The sequence below is a fragment of the Phlebotomus argentipes genome, unplaced genomic scaffold (assembly GCF_947086385.1).
Source record: "Phlebotomus argentipes unplaced genomic scaffold, Phlebotomus argentipes genome assembly contig_5, whole genome shotgun sequence".
NCBI classification, from domain to species: Eukaryota; Metazoa; Arthropoda; class Insecta; order Diptera; family Psychodidae; genus Phlebotomus; species Phlebotomus argentipes.
This window is the reverse complement of record NW_026776165.1, coordinates 427,505-449,081: the sequence shown is the minus strand read 5'-3', so window position 1 is coordinate 449,081 and position 21,577 is coordinate 427,505. Positions and strand designations below refer to the sequence as shown.

Genomic DNA, 21,577 nt, shown 5'->3' with positions numbered 1-21,577 from the left:
ACAATGAAAGAAATCAGCAAAATATACATTGAAATCAAACTCTTGTCAATTAGAATAGTGTAACTGAAAACAATAAAGAAGTTCAGGCTCACAAATATCTGAATCAGAGACATTATTTTCACACTATTGTTAAATGTGTCGAGAATCTTGATCATTTTGATGTGTTTCTGCAAAATTCGTATCAAGAGATCAGGACATGACTCCAATATCTCCTTGTTGTCCAGAAACACTATCATCCTATTGATGATTCTCACAGAGAATATAATGTAAAGTCCAATGCAAATTATTCCAGAGTCTGCAACAGCGGTCCAAGTTGCTCCAAAATATATTGGTATAGTTTGTGCAATGAAATAAATCAAGCGATTAGATTCGGGATCAAAATATGGAAAGTGTATTACAATAACGTCGCTTATGATAAAGGTTGTCGTGATACCGATAGCAGATAGTATGAACATAACTGCATTTATTCTGAAAGGAGAAACTTTTGCTTGTGAAACAATCTTAATAGAGAGAATGCAAGAGTGGCAAATAGTATTTACTCACTTGAAGAATAGAATAGAATATTTCTTAGCTTTTGCAATTTCCACCTCAATTATGTCCTGAATAATTTTATTGTCGTCAATTTGCATGTGCAAAGCTTCGATCCAGTCAACAATATATTGAAAGTCATGTTGAAAGACAAATCCACCCAAGTTCTTGGTAATAATTTGACCAACACCAGAAATAATGAGTGTTGTGTAAACTGTTGTTACATTGTCACTGTCTTCGTCACCAGAAATAATCTTATTCAGCTTCAATGACGCACCAATAGGTAAATACATTATTGTAATTGCAGAGAAGAAGAAAAAAAAATTGTAGTATCGCGAATCACCATGAAAAGATCTCATGGTTCTCGAAGTCAAGCAAAATTTGAAGATTTTAAAGAACTGATGAAAATTCAACTCTGTATCACTCATTCTCAACCACTTTGTATAGTTTTTCAAGTAAATTTTACGTCTTCACAGTGTGCAAATCCACTCCGAAATGTGAGCTGCATTCTGCCAAATGTGCTTTTATGTTATCAGCAAAAAATGAGGTGATGCGTCAGTTGGTTTTTCTCTAGAGAAAAGACACATGCATGCTTTGGAAGAGGACTTTGAGGCATAATTATACGTTAAAAAGCATGGTTTGAAAGAACCTTTTGATTTAGAATTAATCACCAGATCGATTCCTTCTCCTTTGAGTGCAGCCTGTTAATTTTCTCACTAATGTATACAGCCATGGAGGTAATTATAGTATCAAGGATATGTAGGTGCACCATGAAATGATAGATAGATAGAGAACAAGCCTGGCTTTTTGAAGTTTTTCGCCCAATTTTGTGGACAACTAAATTCATAAGCTTTTTCTCGCTTTTGAGGTCCTGAAATCCCTGATGGAAACGCTCTTGTGTGAATGCATGCAGAAGTTATTCAATTCAGTCTCTATATTCCTTGCCTGATAACCCTATCATTTGGAGTTTTGCATGAATACGTGACGCATTTGCAACTTGCATACCCAAGTTTTCCGACGCATCCCTGATGACATTGCGCCTGTGGCATGAGGGGAAAAACACTCCGGCAAGCGCTGAGAACAAGAAAGGGGCGTTCATGATTGGCAAAAGCATCGAGTTGGCGATTGAATGCAAATTTCTCTGTGGGGAAAGCAGAAGAAGGCAGGAGGAAGTGTGGAATGAGGAGTGTCAGTGTCTCTCTTTTGCACCCTTCTTTGTTTATGGTCCTGTGTGTCATCCTTAAGTTTCGCTTGGCTCTCCACGTTATTTATTATTCTCGTGGTTTCCGTCAGTTTTTGGCTCCACGACTCGCCACCCTGGCACTCGGATAACTTATACTGCACTTGCTCCTCATGAGCTCTCCTTCCAGAGCCCCTCACACTGCCGAACATTGCGCGATGGCAGAAAATCCTACAACATTGTTACACATTTTCACTCTCTGGGCCGCTTTTTTCCATGCTCCTGCAGATTTTCCTGCAATTTGTTATTTTCACCATTCACTGAATCAATTTCTCATCATCCCCAATGCACATAGCGGCATTTTTCGACGCGAGATTTTCCACATAATATCCCCCCGGGGGGAGGGGGATGAAATTCACGGAGAGTTGGGAATGATTTGAAAAGTGCGAAACTTTTTCAATAAAACCCCACACTGTTTGTGCGAATAAACAAATCCATTATGGTTGAACTCTTTTTTCACCCCCCCAACTCCGCGTGTCGAGCGACATGGGTGAATTTGAGAGCTTTCAGCGAAAGGGTTGAGGGGTTGAGGTGGTGGCAAAAAATTATAAATGATTCATATCTTCCTGTCAAATGGATATTTGAGCTCCTCGGTTTGTACGTGTATTTATGATGTTATTTTCACTCCTTCAATTTTTGCCAACTTTTGTAATCCACCCCCACGGATGAAAAAGATATAAATGACTCCGTGTCGCATGAGATGGAAAAAGAAACTGTGTTTGTTTCCAAGACAAACGATTTTTAGTGAAATGAAGAGTTAGAGAGAGTATTTTCCGAAGGGTCAGAACAATTCATTTTCACTCCGTCTTTCGGGGGTGAGCGGCGCATTTTCCTTACAAGGTGACACATAAATTTGTCTGCGGGTAATTTTCCATTTCAATCCAAGGCTGGATTTCCCCTTTTTCTCGATGTCACTGCAATTATACTGGCAAAGTTTGCGAACAATTAGCCCGCGGCTAGGAAAGCAATTAAACCGCCCAGACAGAGAGCCTAAATGTTTGTGCAAGCAGAAAAAAGCCGCATGGACAACTTTATAGTCCACGGAAATTGCATAGACATTCTCTGACCATGAACACTGCCAGACTCAAGTAAACTCCCATCAACACCCATCAATATTTGCACAGTGAAATGAACTTTCCTCGATTCTGAAAAGGGGTTTTTGCGGAGCAACTCAAGACGCAATTTTCAGTGAGTATCAATTAATTAGGATAATTTTGCTGGGTGAGTTGTGAAGTATGTTACGCATCAAAGACGCCAAATGAATGAAACAGTCGCATTAACTTTTCACCCCCCATCATTTTCTTTGACTCGCAGCTCTTGTGCATCCTCATGGAAATGTTACTTGGAGTTGAGTGGGAAAGGACTAAGACATTGAATGACTTTCACTTGAATCTTGATACAATCATTCGTACTAGACGTGCTTTTGATATATCAAAAGGGACTGTCTCTGATAGAAATTGTTGAAACAGAAACTCGTATTTCACTTTGCAGAAATTTTAATTAAGAAAAATCACAAATATATATGCTTCATTATAACAGCACGCTTGAGTAGTAGAATTGATTGCATATTAAGAAAATTGCACATGAATGACAACTGTTTATTCCACATATTTACGATGAAGATTCATTTTTCACCGCCAAATAAACGTCCTAAAAGCGATTACAGACTTGCTGATGATCCTCGAATCGGCGCGAACTCGGATCAATCCTCTGTGGATGAGCTTGGAGTGTGTAAAGGTCAGATGAGCGATAATTCGTGGTTAATCTGCACTTTTACACACTCAAAATATGGATTAGCCATGATTCGTGGCTGAACTGGCGCTAAAAACACTCAGGAATTATTCTTCTTTGTCGACACTAGCGACAATTTTCCTTCATTGATCTGTTCAGCTGTCAGTTAATTTGCATACTTCAAAAGAGTGAAATTTTACATTAAAATTGCGAAAATTGATGTTAATAATCCAGGAAATCTTTCGCAAGAGATTCGCCATTTTGTCTTTCCTGAGTCGTGCAATGAAAGCCAAAATATCGGCTGTACCTTCGATATATCGAGGGATTATTCGTGTTTTCTGGCCAAGCGAATTGTCAGTCGTTCACACTCGCGCTCTCGCTGAACCTCCCGTGGATCATCAGCAAGTCTGTAATCAGCTTTAAAGCTCACCTGTTACGAATTGTGACCTGCGAGTGTTGCCATCGAGAATAATTTTTCGCACTCTGCACGCATTGGTGATGAATGTGACATTAAATCCCCAAAGGCTAAAGAGTCCTTGCAGTAGATTTATCATCTGTCCAGAGCCTTGCATCGCTTTCATTTTACAATCTCATCCATTTTCGGTGGTGTTTTAGACGTGAAGCGAGGCAAAAAACAAAAAAAAAAAAAATGCAATTTCGCACATTAAATATAATATTTATTCTTGTTTCTTCCAAGTATATACCCTTATGTTTTAAGATGTATTACAGTCGCTATACTTTTTATCCTTTCATATTATATATTGGTTTATATATTTTGGGTTTTCATTCATCCTTAAAGTGTACGTATCAAATAAGGGGAATTTTTATCTATGAAATATATTTGTTAAAAATTCAAATCACATATCGCAAAGATAGTAAAAAAAATTATCATAATTACGATTGTATATTTAATCATTCTAATACAAAAAAGATATCTAAATGATGACTTTAGGAAGTTTGGTAAATTAAAATTGATCTTTTTTGTGTGTTTTTTTTCTACAGAAAATAATAGAAAATCATTAAATTTTTTCAGTTAATGCTTAAATTCGCTTTCTTATTTTTGCCTTAATTTTATCCTTTTTGATCTTTAGTTTCTCTGCTACATTTATGTATTTTCTTTTAATATACTATTTTTTTCCATATATTTGATATTTATCATGAGAGGTTCATTAAGAACTCATGCTCATCTATTTATTAGATTTCCATAGAGTTTTTCTTCACGAAGTCGAAAGTTGGGTGAAAAATGTGAGTAAGAAGTATGAGTTGAAAAGTCAGTTTAATGAGCTTTTTTTTCCTATTCAAATTCAATAGTCTTCATGTTTAAAAGTGTCTGCACGAAACTTCACGCCAGCAACTTTTCTATGAGTTTATCAAGATAGACTTTTTATCTAAATATCTTCTTTTTTTCTCTTCCTTCCTTCTAGACATGTGTTTAGAAGGGGCGCAAACACTCGGCGGAATTTATCTTATTGCTTAAAATACATTCCACAATGTCATATTGTGAGTTTCTTCACCTGCCAAAAATGACCATTTATAGAAAAAATGAAGACTTTCTTTTGAAAATATTTTATTGTTTTCTTCATCTTTGTTTTAAAAAATGCCTCTTTCTTCTCCTTCTTCTCTACAACTTTTTAATCCATCTTCTATGTCAATAAATATACAAAATCAGTCTATTTTTGTGTGAAATACTATGACAAAGTATGGGTAAAAATATGCTTTGGAATTGGGTTCTTGACGCATGACTTGAGTGTTTATATCGAAAAATAATTTTACAATATATACAAGTAAATATTTTTGTAGTAAAAAATAAGGAAAACATCTTTTGGTGAGATTTTCAAATATTTTTTTTTCATATTAATATATTTTATGTCATATTTGAGTTGTATAATTCATTATATCAAGTTCTTCATTTCTTTTTAGTGATATTGAGAAATTTTTTTTACTTTATACTTTTTTTGGCGTTCATATTTACAACAATTCTTATGTCAATAATTAACTCCTCTCCAACCAAATTCTATCTATTTGGGACAAATTATTTAAAAAAAAAATTCCACCCTCGCGACTTTCTTTCGCACACCAGATAAATTTATATGATTTCGCATATAATTTTGCTTATAAAGTTAAGAAATGTTAAGAGAAGAGGAACTTAACATCTAAATGTTCCTTCGCGCACTCAACTCCTTAATCTCTCACTCTAATCTTGTAAATGCTTAGGAAACCAATTAGTGAAATTCTGGAGACGTCGTTGTTCTGAGAATTGGTTTGAATTGTTACACTCACTTGTACCATTTCATTTCATGTCTTTTTCTCTCTCTTTAGCTCTTCAATTGCCCTCCCTGCATTTCTCCTTTTGTCCACTATATAGTCTCAAAGATGATTATTGAAGGTTTCTTTTTTGGAAGGGGTCGAAAGAAAGAAGGGCGTCGTGTCAGGAGAGAGGAATTCCATCTAAAATATGTGTAATAACCTTAAGATAATCCCCATTTTTTCTGATTGCCCGCACACAAAATTCCCTGCACATGAACACTTATACACAACGACTTAAATTGTAACGTCCTCTTTGTTCTCCGCCTCACTTCCATTCACCTCCACGGCAGCCGTAGGACTCACCTTGAACATGAAGTGCTCAGTCTGGTTCTCCTGCGGCGAGCTGCCACTCTGATAGCCCGGACTCGGCGACTCTGCATTCTCGGGAACGGGAGTGATGTTGGCATAGTTGACGGAGCCCGGCAGAAGGCTGCGGAATTGCGAAGCGGTCATCTTTGTCGGATCACCAGGGGCATTGATGCCCTGCTGGGTGAGACAGAGGATTGATCTGTCTATGTTCTGGTACTCCTTGCCAGATCTTGGACGCAACGTCGACGTTGGTGGACGAATTAATCTGTTACAAGTAGAGTTGTCATCTAATTACCGTACTTGAAGCTTCCCGAACGGATAACTAAACTCACCTCATTCCCTCCGGAGTGTCTGATGAACTGTGACTGGACAGTGACAGTGTCTCGATGTAGTCCGACATATCGGACGTGCCGCTGCTGGTGCTCCTGGAGTCAATGTAGGGCGGACCAGTGGAGACAACCTCGCCGGGACTGGCGAATCCCTTCACTTTGGGCGGACAGATGGGTATCTCGGCCTCTGCCGAGGTGCTCTTCTCCGGGATCTTGATCTTCTGGAACTGGAAGGTGAGCTCGCGCAGCGGATCGAAGGACTTGGAGCGCCGCGGCAGGGAGGCGTGAACGCAGCTGGTGGCCGGCAGGATATGTTTTTGGTGGCGGCGGGCGGACATGGCGGTGGTCAGTGGCAGCTCAAAGTCGACAAAGTCACCGGTGCGCTGTCGCAGCGATCCCGTGGAGACGCCCGAGTCATTTGAGCTCGAGGAGTCGCGATTCTGCGCCTTGCACGGCACACTCTCAGATCGTCGAATGTAGACAGATTGAGAGTTCTGACTCTGCGTCGTTGAGCCCGAAATATCATCCTCGGGCTCCGCAATGGCGGCCTTTTCGGTGCCCGCTGAGCTGGTGCTCGTGGAGGCTTTCACACAGCACGCAGTGTCTTCGCATTGTTCGGATTCCTGGTGGATGCACGGCGATGACGATCGACGACCCTCCAGCTGCGTCAGTGAGGACTTCCTCAGGGTCTCCGTGCTGTCGAACTCCTCAACCTCTTCCAGGAATCTCGATGAATCCGCCGAGGAGGATCGTTTTCGCGCCACGAGACGCTTGTCAATGTTGCCCGGAATGAGATCACTGTTGTCCATCAGTTGCTTCCTGGTGTAGGGACTCACGGCTGTTCTCATCATAGCACTTCCCGGAACTCTAGTGTCATCCTCCGATCGCTTCTTAGTCCTGTCAACTGACGGTCCGTTGAGACTCGGATTGCTGGCGGACTTCTCGCCGATGATTCGATTCATTCTCTGCTTGATCAGGTCGCTCTTGGTCGGAATTGGTGGAGTTGTGATTGCCTGCGGAGCTGCTGGTGACATTGGCAAGTATCCCGGGAATTCTCTTTGATCCTTCCTCGGCTCCATCATCACATAGTTCTCATTCTTCCCATCCTGCGGTGTCTTGACTTCTTGGCTGGGTGTTTTCGCTCCCTGATCACCCACCACCTTTCCCGTCGCATGACCACACTTGTGACACACTTTCGGGACCACAGTCTCACTTGATTCAGTCTCATTGCACAGCCCTGCCCGCTCCAGGACATTCTTGGAGTTCTCATAGTGCTCCAGGGACTGCGCAAAGTCCATGTTGGTGTAGTTGCCATCCGTGGGCTGATATCCCACCTCCTTCGCCGGATCGAGATTGATGTAGTTCGATGATCCAGACTCTGAGGCGTCATCGGGAATGCACTCACACTTCTCCACGATGCGTCGACTCATCTTCTTTGCCATGTCCACTGTTGCATAGATGGCAAGCTCTCCGCTGGGCTGCATCACGGGCATTTTGCCTTCTCCACTGAGCTTCACTCGGCTGATCGGTATTCCGGTGTTTTCGATGGTGTTCCCGCGCCGACAGTAGGGCAGGGAGATCCAGTTGTCTGCCCAGGACATCACTCTCGTGCAAGTGCAGTCAGTTCGCGCGACAGTTGAGTCTCCGGGCTTGGATCCGTCTGACTGCCCAAGGCAGCCGCACATCTTCCCCATCGTGGAGGGGATGTCGTAGTTGGCGTAGGAAGCAGAGCTGGGATTGCTATTCACGTCCGCGGAGAGGTACTCGTGGATCTTCTTGGGTGTGTCGTAGTTGTCGGAGTCTAGGGCGATCGGAGTGCGGGGCACGTCGTAGTTCTCATAGGGACCCGCGTGGGCACCGGCTGGGGAAGACAGAGGCAGCGGCATGGGTGGTTTCTGCAGGGACTTGGGTTTCGGCGGCCTGGGCGGTCCGCACTGAGCGCACGGCGAGGCCTTATCACCCCAGCACCCCTCCTGACCACCCACTGAGCTCCTGGGCACTGAGTACTCAGAGTTGCTACTGCTGCCCGTGTGCGATGAGCACAGGGACATCCGGTCGTGACCCTTGGCGGGCGCTGTTGGGGTGTGATACTCAGGAATGGTCCAAGCGGGCGCCGGGGCAAGTCCGGGCGTTCCCGCCGCGGTGGAGCTTCGAGACATCGACGGAGCGCCCAGTTTCGAGATGCAGCTCATGCACCTCTCGATCTGCGACATGGTTGCTCGTCCGCGAAACATCTCCCCGTCGCCCAGGCCATCGTGCGCCTCGGACACGGACACTGTGTCTCCGCAGCCGTAGTTGCTGTCCAGATCACGCGACTCTTGCGATGGCCAGAAGGACGTTCGGCTGCTGCACATGCAATTGCCCTCGTCGGCGTGAAAGTGATGATTCGCGGACAGACTCACGCCGTCCTCGACGGGTCTGGGTGAGAGCTTCCGCGGACTATCGAGGGCTGCAACGACATCAGACATATTGATTGATATCTCCCCACCAAAGCTCCAGAGCCACCGTAATAAATTGGCTGAGCGTGGCGGAGTGACACTCACCTGAGAGCTTTCGGGCGACAGGACGTCTTCTGGTTGCCAGCTTGCCTTGAGAGGCGACTTTGAGGGTGTGGGTGATTTCATCCCCCTGATCCGTCACCAGTATGTACAGTCCTTCGCCTTTGCCACACTGTGACCCACCCTCGAAGCAGAAGCGGTTGTCCACGACCCCGTAGCGCCTGCAAGGTGTTTATTGAGACAGTCACACAATTTTCCACCTGATGCGTCCCACCCTGTGCGCCCTGGGAGAGTGCGCCTCTCCTGGGCCGCTTTAATTAAGAAATTTCCACTTGCACGCGCTCGAGGAGCTCACCTCACTTGGGACTTTCTTATCGGGCACGAGGGGGTGGAAATTAATTGAAACAAACGATTAATTTCCATGTGACTGCACCCCTTCGTGATACGGTCAATGATAAATCAAAAGAACGCCAACCAGCCCCTTTCAAATGAACAGGGAGTTTCCGCTCAAATGGCTAAATATAACAAGAATAATCCCCATCATCAACATTGCGCTCCCCAATAAATTAAGATATGGTCTATTAGGTAAGGAATTACGGCATAGTGAGGGCTGCACAATGAAATGAGCCTCGTTTGCGCCTCGAGAATGCATGCAAGAGATTATTTCTCCACGGTAAGCGTCGACATATTACAGTGGCGAGCAAAGATGTGGTATTTATTCTTACAATTTTCCCTTTCCTTTCTTCTCCTAACGCAAGCGGAGTGGAGCAGAATTTTGCGCAAATGTTCAAAATAAAAATCACCGGCAAGATGCAAATTTTGCTCAACACTGTGCAATCTGCGGGTCTCGCTGCATGCCAAGTTCTTACAGCTTTAATATCATCCTTTGTAATCTTGCACATTATTTATCACAAAGCTCACCTTAAATGGCCAATTTCCCAGAGTCCGGCCAATCTCGGCGGGACGCCAGTTGTGAGACAAAATCGATGGTCTTGCACGTGCATCCTCGCCGGTCCTGTCGACACCTTCGCCTTGGGCGGTGCCGTCGACACCAGGATCAAGTACTGAATGTCGTCTCCGAGATTTGTAGAGATTTTCACCTGCAAAGGGAAGCGCACAGGTGAGAAGGGCGAGTGTGGCGAAAGAATGGGCCAAAGTGAACAAACCTGCCACTGAATTAAGCGTTCTCTCGTATCAAAAGCCAACACAACGATAACATCTTGACAAATAATGGCAATTGTGTTGGACTCCTTGTCCAATGTAAATCCAGACTCGACGCCCAGAAAGTGCTGCAGTGACAGAGAAGCCTTCGTCTGGCCGTGCTTGTATCGATCCTTCGAGTCTCGATACAACTGAAGGTGGAGGCAATCTGTGAATGGGGAAAAAGGGATAAGAATGAGGCTCAATGAGACAGACAGTAAATTTGGTAATTTTGGGTAACGAGAGACTCTTGCTCTCCTCGGAAGTCCCTTTCTGTTTCTTCCTCTGTCCCCGACAACTTGCACATTTATTTAATCATCCATCACGAAAACCACCCCCCCGCCATGGATGCGGAATGTTCCGCAAGTAAATTCCGTGCGACGGGATTTCGCCGGGAAAAGTTCCACAACTGGAGAGCCGCAGAGAAACATCATTTGCCACTAATTTAAATTAACTTAAGCGTCGCGAGTGACGCAACATCCGGTCCCTGTATCTAAATTGAGTTTCAAGTTTTCGTGTATTTTAACTTTATTTCCTCTCGCACGAGAACTTTGCATGCGACGTTCTGTCTGTTCTTCCAGGGATACTTTGCCATGCAGCAAAACCCTTTGGCGTTGAGCTGCAAGAATTTATTGGCAAAGACACCCCCAGTCTTTTAAGTAAGCTTTTGAGTATATCAAGACAGCTATGACAAAATTTACTGATTGTCTTTCGGAAGAACATGCATTCAGTGTCTTTAGTGTGCTTGTTAAAATCCTGAAAACCCATGTTAAATATTGCAATTTTGAAAAATGAATTAACAAGAAACAAATATTCGATGTTCATGAAAAGCAGTGAATAAAAGAATCCTGGTTTTCACTTCAACACATTTTCCAGTCTCTTCTTCTCTTGTCTTGATAATTTAATAATTGGATGATATACAAATATTCATGCCGCCCACAATTAAACACTTCCATCGTGTACAAAGCTCGCAAATCGTGCATCAAATGATCAATTTCCCTTACAGATGGCATCGACAATTCATTTGTACGCCCACCACAGAAGAGCACCCTCAGGTTGGAATTTATTTGAATATCATTATAAATTAGATGATTGCCATATTGAGTATTTTCTTTTCTATTCCTCCATGGAGAGAATGAATCTTCATAGACAAATAAGGCAATTTCCTCCCTCGCGAGGGTGCAAAATTTCATGCGAGGGCGCGCTCTTAAATCAATATTTGCATATTCACCGGGGATCCCCAATTCCCAATTGCTTCGCCATGGCATTTTCTCTGTAATGTTTTATTCAGTGATAAGGAGCAGATAGTCGTGAAGGATGAGAATTGAGCACTTTCTTCTGCACAATTGTGCCTGTAAAATTGATGACGAGTCCATGTATTTCAAGTTGCACAATCAAGATGTTTTGTATTCATATTAAATCACTGCAATGTCGACAGTGCTTTTGCAGAGCTTTGCAAACTCTTCTCGGGCAAGTTGGGATATATTCATGTGAAACATGATTTGGAGCATTGTGCTTCATTAAATGAGATAATCCAAGGGCTCTTTTATTGTACATCTCGCAGACACAGGCGTACAAATTCACTTTTGGGCAAATGAAGTTAATTGGCAAGTTTGTGCCAGACAACTTTTCTTGCCACTCAGAAATATCTGCGGGATTTCCCTCCATCTTCCACCCTCTGTTGTGTTATTGAATATTTTATTGTTATTTTGATACTCTTAGCGCTGAGACTCGCGTTTGCCCTCCAAATATTTGTCCGGGATTTATTTCCAATGAGTGCGCCAATGTCTTGTCGCCCTGCAACCAGAGATAAGAAAAAAAATTCACAGGGGGAGAGAAATCCCTTCCAATATCTCTCTCGGTTGACACTCCCAAGGATTAAGTGCACTTGAACATTTTCATTACATTTTCACGCCCTCCCTCGGGACTTTGTTTAGTCAACAGAGAGGCGCCAATTGAGTGGGAAACATCACAGATTTCTGTCACGATTTTCAATTGTTGCCGGAGAAATATTTGACCGGGAGTGTGTGTGTGTGAATGGCACGAGACAAATCCCAGGAAAAACTATAATGCTGCCATCAAACTGATTGATCGACGAGGAAGAACACCTTCTCAGTGCTCTTTAGGAGATTAATTCCCAAGGCGTTTTGATGCCATGCACAGTTCTACTTTAAAATCACCCCCTTTTCTACCACCGCGCAAAATCCCCACCCCTTAAGTGCAGCCCAGACAATGCCGAAAACACATAATTCACATTTAAATGAATTATGCGCCAAGACTTGGGGATTTTGGCGACTGTCTCGGTGGTATTTTTCCACACGTGCTAGCATTTTCCAATTAATTTCCCGCGCCTGTGACGCATTTTTGACCATTGGGGCGGCGTCACTAAAAAAAACGGAATTATACCCTCAAACCCCACGGGCAGATTGAGATTTATTCAAGTGTCCAGTGGAAATTATGGCCGTAATTCTCTCTAAAGGGGCGAAAAATGGAAAGTCAGAGGAAGTTACATCATAATAAATATTGCATGTGATATAAAGGAGAGAATTTATTTCGGGAAATCGTCTTCCCCACGACGTCCCAAAGGGAGCTTTCGCAGTCAACCAAAGGAAGGAACTCCAATGGAAGGCGCATCGGTCATTTCTTTCTGGTTGTAAATGTGTAGAAGAAGAAGCAAAAAAAAAGACCGGATTTCAAGTACTTAAACCTATGATTTCACCATTTTATTCCCCCCAACTCTGAAGCGCCTGTCTATCTTGCAGTCCCTCTTCTCATCCTTCCAGAGATGGTGCTGGCAAAAACGGAAAATATCTTACCACTTTCCACTCGAAGGAGAATTTTATGGCAAAAGAGTGACTGTAACATTTTCACAGAAGTAAACTCTCAATGTTGCAATTTTGAGACATCTGTCTCTCATATCCCCGAGGGAGGAGAGCGAATGCATCGCGTTCTTTTCACCCAAGGAAGTTGATAGTGAAAGAGAAAGTTCTAGAGATGGACTTGGTGTGTGTGTGTGTGTGCAAAAAGGGGGCGGAAATTCCGACAATTTCATCAAATGGATTCGGACACGGGATTTTCTTCTGAACATCACTTTTCACGTGAATTGCAGAAAAATCCTCCCTTTCGGCCATTGACAACACTTTATTCTCCCTCAGCAGCCAAAAATCTTCAAGGAGAGAACCACGCTCGACTTGATAGTCTCTCATTGCTTCAATAAAAAGTTGTGGAAAACGGTTTGTGTTTTTTTTTTATCTTCTTCTTCTTTTATCCTGCAACTTCCTTGCATTGGGGGAAAATTTTGCGGAGAATTTCTCACGTAATCCCTTTTATGGCACTCCGCAAGATCTCACACCCAAACCATTTTCCATTCCCGACTGAATCCAATATATCGCACACGGAGCTTTTGGGATTTCAGTCGGTGCAAAAGCCACAGAATCCAGACTATAACTCTGGAAGCAGCGAGCTTTTTTCTCCGCGTGTATGTAATGAAATAATCTTTGAGTGAGCAAATTGTTGCGCTACATATTGGTTGCCAAGAACAAAGGTTGAGATTTCCTTAATAGGTGGAATTTCAATCCAATTTTATCTAATATTGTTTGACTTAATCTTTGTCAATTTTTACTTATTTAGGAAGATTTGATGAGACATTAAGGAAACTCTATACACAATTAATATATGCTAGCAAATTTAGAATTCACCTGCAGCACAGCTGGCTTAATGATGGAAATTCAATTAGTAATTCCAACCCTTATTTCAGACATTTTGTATTTAAAGTGAAATTATGGCGCATGATGAATACTGGCAAACCATTGGATTATTTAGCAGATAAATTGCAATTTTCTGTAGATTTGCAAGAATTTTCCACCCTCCAGTGTTGAAGCGCAATTTAGCCAAAGGCCAAATGATAAACCGTAATGAGTATTACATTAAGGGATAGTGGAACATTTGAGCTCCACAGTCCAATTAAATTGTAATTCTGACTGGGAAAATACAGAGTATATAGCATTGCTCTGATGACCATTGAGAGAGCATCTAGACATTTGTGTGCGTCTTTCGATGAGGGAAAGACAACACACACACAGGGAGTGGAAATTTCTGATTTATGGCCAAACTAATGAACTGCGAAGCGTCATCCGTAATTCTTGAGAGCTGTGTGCCAGGAGGAAATCCCACCCACAAATCGTCGTTTTCAATTGTCGACAGTCCCCATTGATTTATGCCCCTTCGAGACGCATTTTCATCCCTTCACAATCGATCGGTAATCTGCATCCCTCCTCATCCCTCGTATGCCAAGAAATTAAGTCCGGAATGGCCAAAGAGAGGAAGTGAACGGTGAGCACAAAGTTGAACATTTTGCGGATGAAGATGAGTAAAAATGGCTAAGAGTTTTTTTCTTTCTCGTGACACAGAGACAAACATTAATCAAGCTGATTAAGATGAAAATTAATTTTCTTTAATTAAGCAACCCCACCCACAAGAACGTCGACCGTCTCAGCTTCATAATTAGAGGGAGAGAGAGTGTGAGGGAGATGATTATCCTTTTTTCTTCGGTCTTGGGTCGCTGAAAGCAAGATGCCCGGCGAGATTTCTTTCATGTTCGCATGCTTCACGCTCATTGCGTCCTTGTTCCACCGTCGCACAGCGTCACATGAAAAGCTCAGGCACGAGCTTTTGCCCGTGAGGATGGGCCGGAGGTCCTCAGTGGAGCATGGTGAATCAGCCAGGACATGACAAATCACCTTAATTTCGTATTCCGTTGGAAAAATTCCATTGCATATTAAACGGAATTTTCTTGCGACCGAGAGAGGAATTATTACGGAAAACCAAGGGAAAGATGGTGAGATTGTGCGGCGAAAAGAAAAAAAAACTCTTGGCTGGACCACGATTCTCCGTACACTTCAATCTGCAATGAGCCCGCCTTGTGCACACAGCTTTCGTGACTCTTGTCAACGTCCTAATTAAAATGTACATAAATACATCGTGCTAAAAAAAAATCTGTGTCAGTGAATTCAAGGAGTATTTATACTATGGCATTTTATCCTCGAACAGGCAAATTGCGAAATGACCTCAAAAGCCATGCTTTTCCCTAGAGAAATAATTTCCAATTTGTCCTCCATCAGTGCTCAGGATCTTAGAAGCTTTGCCGAGTGAGAGAATCTTTTAAGAGAGAGAGAGAAGAGAGAAATTCTTGGGAAAATTGCTGAATAGTGGCAGATCTGTGATACAATAAAATCCAATACTTGATGATACGATGAAGATATAAGGAGGGAAAATTCACCAAGAGTATCCTTTCAGATGTGATTAGATTTATTTAGGACATTCTCACAGTGCTGAAAAATGTTATGTGAGAAGCACTAAGAGAAGATCCCATTCAATTTCTTCGCCAGCATGTTCCAGAGAGATTAAGGTTGGTGAGAAAGAGATTAGACATTGAGGAAGAGTGCCAGAAAATCGCCTTTTAAGTGAGAAAATCCCTCTGCAATTCCCTGAACTTCCATTATAAATGCTCACCGGGTGTGAAGCTTTTATGCTGATGGTCATTGGCGTGAATTCACATTGTGGCGGCAGACGGATGAGAGCTTTTCATACGGCATTAATCATAATTATTTATTTTCAATTAAGCTAATTATATACCGTATCAATTTGGATGCGGGAAATCACTGAAATTCGCGCGCTCTCCTGACCACCTTTTTCAGCGAATTTTGAATGAGGGGAAAAGCCTCAAATATCGCCCAGCATTAAATCGATTTTATACCATTCAGAGTGAGATAATTTCAATTGAGTCGATTATTCCATGTGGCTTTTTTGCTCTATCGCACTCATCTTCCAACACATTTTCCCATGACTGCTATAATACTCATGGAGTTTATTTTGCATTAACTGAAGCAATCCCCTTCATTTCACCGACTCTCTCTGTCAGTCATGTGGATTTTACCATATATGCAAATTTCATATGGCGTGTTGCACTGTGAATTTTAAATAAAAAAAATTCACCAAATACCAATAAATCGAATTATTCGATAAAATGCAAATTACGTCAATTTAAGAGGAAAGAACAATTATAGGGATTTCACAAATACCTATAAAAATATAATAAAGATGTGCATAATGCGCAAAATTGACATTCTGCACAATTTCCATTTAAAATTCAAATGATATTTCATCATGTCAGCAACCCAGAATCACAATAGTGAAGTTTTCCTAGCTGATGATTTCAAACTCTGGCGCCACTGATAACAAAGCCAATTTCACACATGTTTTCCTCTGATTGCACAACGCCAAACTATGCTTGTGGTGACGAAAAAAACTTTAATGGAAATAATTGGTGGGAAAATTACCTTTTTGTCCCTGATAAATACCATTAAACTTGTGTGTGTTCTATTATTAAGAGGGAACCAAATAGTTGGGAAACTTTCGCCCCCCCCAACCCTCATATCAGCTCAGTTCTGAGCATCCCAGAAACTTCATGTATTTTGTGTATCGTTCCGTGATGCGTAAGTTTTAATAGTGTACTGGGTTGAAAAGTTTGTGGGTGAAAGGAGCATTTTCCAAGGCCGAGCAATTGATCCGGATGATTTAGTAAAGCTCGTGTGCTTATGAATTTTCCAGGTGTGGAGATTTATCATTTATGAAATTCTACATATAACATCTCTGGGCAGAGAGGCCTAAATTGGCCAGAGAGATGGTCCAATTTGTCCGGAATCCTAATGAGATTCATATTTACTCAGCTCTCCAAAAGGGTTGCTTCAGTCGATATCGTCGAGGAGACAATTGAGCCTCGCTTGTCTTGCCTTCGGTGATGGAATTTTTGGGGAAGAGAGAGAGAGAGAGAAAGGGAAGAAAACGCACACAAATAGAGTAAACTCAAACACTCCATGTTTTCCCAAGTCGGTCCAAAAAGGGGGTGGCTGAAAGGCGCATTTTCGGCAACCAAGGAAAGTCCCAGGGAGGCATTTTGAGTCCCGACTGGAGGGGCGAAGGGTGTATTTTATGGGACTTGTTCTTGCACTTCAAGTCAAAGGAGCAAATCCTCAGACAGTGGGTGGCAAACTTGTGACTTTTTCACCACTTCTCATGAACCCAGTGCCTCGCAGAGCTTTTCCCAATCGAAAGTTATATATCACGACTCTTGTCTTCCCTTCGCCAACCCCAAAAATTTTGCCACTGGCGATCTTTCCAGTTGCAGAAGAAAGTTTCAGCTGTGCCGCATATCGATGGGTGAAGTCGAGTTTGATTGAGTTTAATAATACGGTCTTTCTGTCAGAGACTTTCCACCCACAATAATTCGACGAACAGAAGCTCTGTCTTGTGACATGGGAAAAACATATTAAGCATGAAATCTCTCCCATAATTCCAGTCAGATGAATATAGGAAAATTTCACCGCACAGATTCTCAATGGTGAAAGTTGTGCGGTGACTTTACCAACGCAAAACTTCCTCTGGATGCCTTTGTCTGGTGGCGCAACTTTTCCATCTTACTCTGGGCTGAGGAGTATTAATTAAAGGGGACGAAAAAGTCACCACGGAGAAAGAGTATTGCGAAAGCTGCAGAACCAAAAAGAACAAAAAAAAAAGTCAAGACATCGTACGCAAATTACATAAGTAATTGAACAGTACATTTCCGCAAGTCGTTCAACCCTCATTTGCAATACATCCCCATCAGAGAACATGAAATTCACTCAATTATTTCGACTTTCTGTCTCTTGTTCGAACTTCTCTCTTATCGATTTGTCTTCGCTTGGAGCACCAAAAGGGATGCAAAATCCACCATGTAGTTAATTAAGGAACATGAAAGGAGAGTTTTTTTTTTCTCACGACAAAGAGGTCGACTTTTCTGGCACTTTTGCAAAAAGCGCCACGGTCAGTGCACTTCTTCTTTCCAATTCCAAGCGACTGCAAGCAAATTTCTCAGCGGAAGTGAGCAAACTTTCCACGAGAAATTTTAATCTGATGGTAAAATTAATTTTAATTAATGTTTGCCGGATTCAACCAACGATGTGTACTGAGATGAAGTCGCGTTACAAGGACGAGATTATAATATGGAGCTAAGAGATGTTGAACTATAAAATACTTGTCAATATTCTGGCAGTCACCAGAGCTGCTTGCAAATGGTTTTTATCGGGGAAGAACTGTTAATTTTAGTAATCATCAGAATACCTGGAGTAAGTGTCCTCGTAAAATATCTGGGCGGCTTATCTGAGCCCACAGTATTCCTATTGTTTCAGTATATCTGTGAGTTTTTCTGCAGAAGAAATCCCAACGGCCAATAAAAAGGAGTTTTTACGACCTAGAGTATCGTTAAACAGGATATTTCCGTGTGCTTTTATGGAGTGCAGAAAATTGAAATGCTACCAGTGAAATTTTTAGTGGCTGAAACATTTCAACAGTGCCGACATTCAATCCCCCGCGAAATTCATGGAATTCAATTCTAAACATACCAAAAGTGAAATTCAATGACTAACGCGATAGAATTGCATGCAAACCGAGTGCCTTTTCACATCTCCCTTTGATAGGTGAGAGAATGTGCTCTCTTTAGCGCAATATTATATATAGGTTTTCGTTTTTGGGCATTTTGATGTGCAAAGAACAGAACTTCTGAAGTTATAGTCTTTACGGCGAGTTGGAGTGATTGAATTCACGACGAGGCGCGGGATTACGATCAAAACCACCCATTATGGGTTGAGCTTTCCACCGAGGGAAAACTTCCGACTCCCCTTGGCATTTATTCCCCTGGAACATTTTCGCCAAAACTCCCTCACTCTCTTTCTTGTATGCAAATGAACATTAAATTCTCAAGAGACTCCTCATCAATTTTCCATAAATTGCAAATTGAAAAGTTTAAATTTTCACTCTTGTGTCGGCGCCCTTTTTTTTGCCCAATCGCGAGATTCAGTGTGGGTGAATTTTGCAAACCATGGAAGCGAAGGAAGTTCTTCTTGTCCCAAGAGAACTCAAGGCAGTCTTCAGCGGAAATTGATTTGATTGAGAGATTCCATAACGAGCTCCTCTCAGTGGCTCAACCGCCCAGAGAATTCACCCTCCAATCATTACCCCCAACTTTGGTGAAGAAATCGATTTGATTCAATTGTCATTATATCGCTGTATTGCTCAAGTCATCCCCGCCTGTGAGTGGTAAATTGACAAAAAATCATATCAATTAGTTGATTGAATTTTATTCCCATTTAATCAACCCCCTGAATGGGGAAGAAAACTCGTTATACCATTTCAGCATCAAGAAGCTAAATTAGTCTAATTACCTTTTATTCGAAATTGGATATTATAAGTAGAAAAGAATGGTTTAATCAAAATGAGTTAATTCCTCTCCTCACATTGCAATAATCTCGAGGAATCCGCTCAGAATTGCGCTCTGGCGTCTCTCGTTTTTTTCTTCTTCTTTATCTGGAAAAGCAGCACACTTGGAGAGTGACTGATGCTCTACAGTGACTTTTGAGGAGTGAAAAAATTAATATAAATCCCCCAGTGAATTTTCCGAGGGATGAACACTCGTGTGAGGAAGAATGTCATAAAGTGACAAGAGCAGATTTTCCATATAAACTCCACTGAGAGTAATTTGCTGTATCTCATATTCCATCCATGGCTTTTATTGTTATTGCCCAATTATGTTGAATAAATCAAATTCACGAGATTTTAGGGACTGTCCTTGCCACTGACACATTTCCATTCAATAAATGTGCAATTAATTTGAATTTTTCAACTTCCTGCGCATGAAAAGTTGAGGCAAAAGAGAGAGAGATAAATTTTGATGAATGCCGAATTCCAAGATTTCCCCACATTTTCTCATTGTGGGTTCAATGACTAGGGGAGAAGGAGACTCTGATGGGCGTGTTGAAAAGGAACAAATGAATCTTGGGAATTTGGAGATTTGTAAATTTATTTCACGCAATGTCACAGTGGTGCTTTTGGGATGAAGTGAGTGGCAAGAGGTGAATGTTGATGATTAGAATTCATCACATGGAATTCATTCTTAAAGAGGGAAAACCCGTGTGTTCTGAACACTTCATCTAATTTTTTTTGACACCACAGCATAGGCTATAAATACAGCAGGAGGGCTTGTGAGAATGTCTCTAAAGTGTTTGGCAATTAAAGGAAGAAATGTCGAGGCTCTATTTCGAGACTCGCACCACATTTAATGGTGCGTGGCAATTTTCTGTCTCTTGTGGTAGTTTCTTTATGCTCCAAAATCACACTTTGAGGGCTGGCAAAAAAAAAATCTGACTCCCAGCGTTGGTCTTTGATCTTAACTTTCCACCTTTTAGATTGGATGAAAAGCAATTTTCCTCGCAATTGCAGAATGAAGAAGAAAAAACCCTCAATTCCAGAACATATAAAGCCATAATAATTGATTCTCGCGAAGGAAAAATTACTGGTGATTCTATTTTCAGCATGAGTTTTCCTTTTTTTCAACATCTGTACTGGGAAGATTATTAATTATCTCACAGTTTCGAAGGCTTCCCAATTAAAAGTCCCTCTTGTGTTGATTTTCACAGCAGGAAAACCGATGAATACACGAGATTTATTTACCCAATGATTTTTCTTATTGCTCAAAATCTCACTTTCTCCTCCTCAATTGCTCACTCGTGCTTTACTGGAAGTCCCGCGCCAAAGGGAAAAGCAGTAGACAAACTCACACTCACTCGAGCTGAGATTCTTTTTGGAGGGTGTTAATTTCAAACAGTGGCTGTCTTCTGAGATCCCCAAATGTCGGAAAGTACATTTAGAGTGTTTATTTTTGTAACTCTAAGTGGAGTTTTCCTTCCCCTTTCATTCTTCTTGCACACTTGGTGAGTAAAAAGTGAAAGAATAACAGCCCCAGTTGATGATGATAACTTTTCAAACGGCAATATGCAATCATTGGGAGTGACTTTGAAGTGAAAACAAGGAGGAGGTGGAGAAATTTCTTCAGCAATAATAGACGAACGAGTGACAAAAGTTGGAAGTGGGAAAAATTATTCTTTTGCTCAGGGAGAAAAGAATGCCTTGCTGGAAAATATTTGCATTGTAGAGTTGGGAATTTTCATAATTTTACAAAACTTTTGTATATATGTTTTTAAGGAAAATGCTCCCGCCGCTTCTGCTGTGCATTATTTATTCATTTCTGCTATATTTCTCATCAAAGGAATTAATTCCGTATAAATATTAATCTGCAAAATGGGGCTTCAGAGAGGCAGGGAATATATCGAAAAGAGATGTCTCGAGGGGGAAATGATTAAATTCTCCCTCATTGTTTGACTACAGCGCATTCCATTCCAGATATTGCGCCCTTCGTGGTGATTAAAATTCATTTACAAATCTCAAAAACGCTACATTTTCCCTCCGGGAAATGCGAGTCCCGGAAAATAACATAAATTTGTAATGACAATTGTATAATTTTTCTCCGTGTGTGTGCGACTCTGGAAAACCCATTTTTGAAAGAA

The 21,577-nt window shown here is 41.7% G+C and overlaps 1 protein-coding gene across 1 annotated transcript in view; it reads right to left on the bottom strand.

The window, feature by feature from the left end:
- Window positions 1-5,412: 5,412 nt before the first annotated feature.
- The window catches only part of LOC132255751 (uncharacterized), a 45,971-nt gene continuing 29,806 nt past the window's right edge, over window positions 5,413-21,577 (bottom strand). The window contains exons 3-7 of the mRNA XM_059751897.1: window positions 10,109-10,311; window positions 9,864-10,042; window positions 8,988-9,163; window positions 6,448-8,893; window positions 5,413-6,380 (exon numbers count right to left, since the gene is read on the bottom strand). Of these exons, the coding sequence (XP_059607880.1) occupies window positions 6,041-6,380; window positions 6,448-8,893; window positions 8,988-9,163; window positions 9,864-10,042; window positions 10,109-10,311 (3,344 nt within the window). The 3' untranslated portion in view covers window positions 5,413-6,040. The remainder of the gene's footprint in view (window positions 6,381-6,447; window positions 8,894-8,987; window positions 9,164-9,863; window positions 10,043-10,108; window positions 10,312-21,577) is intronic.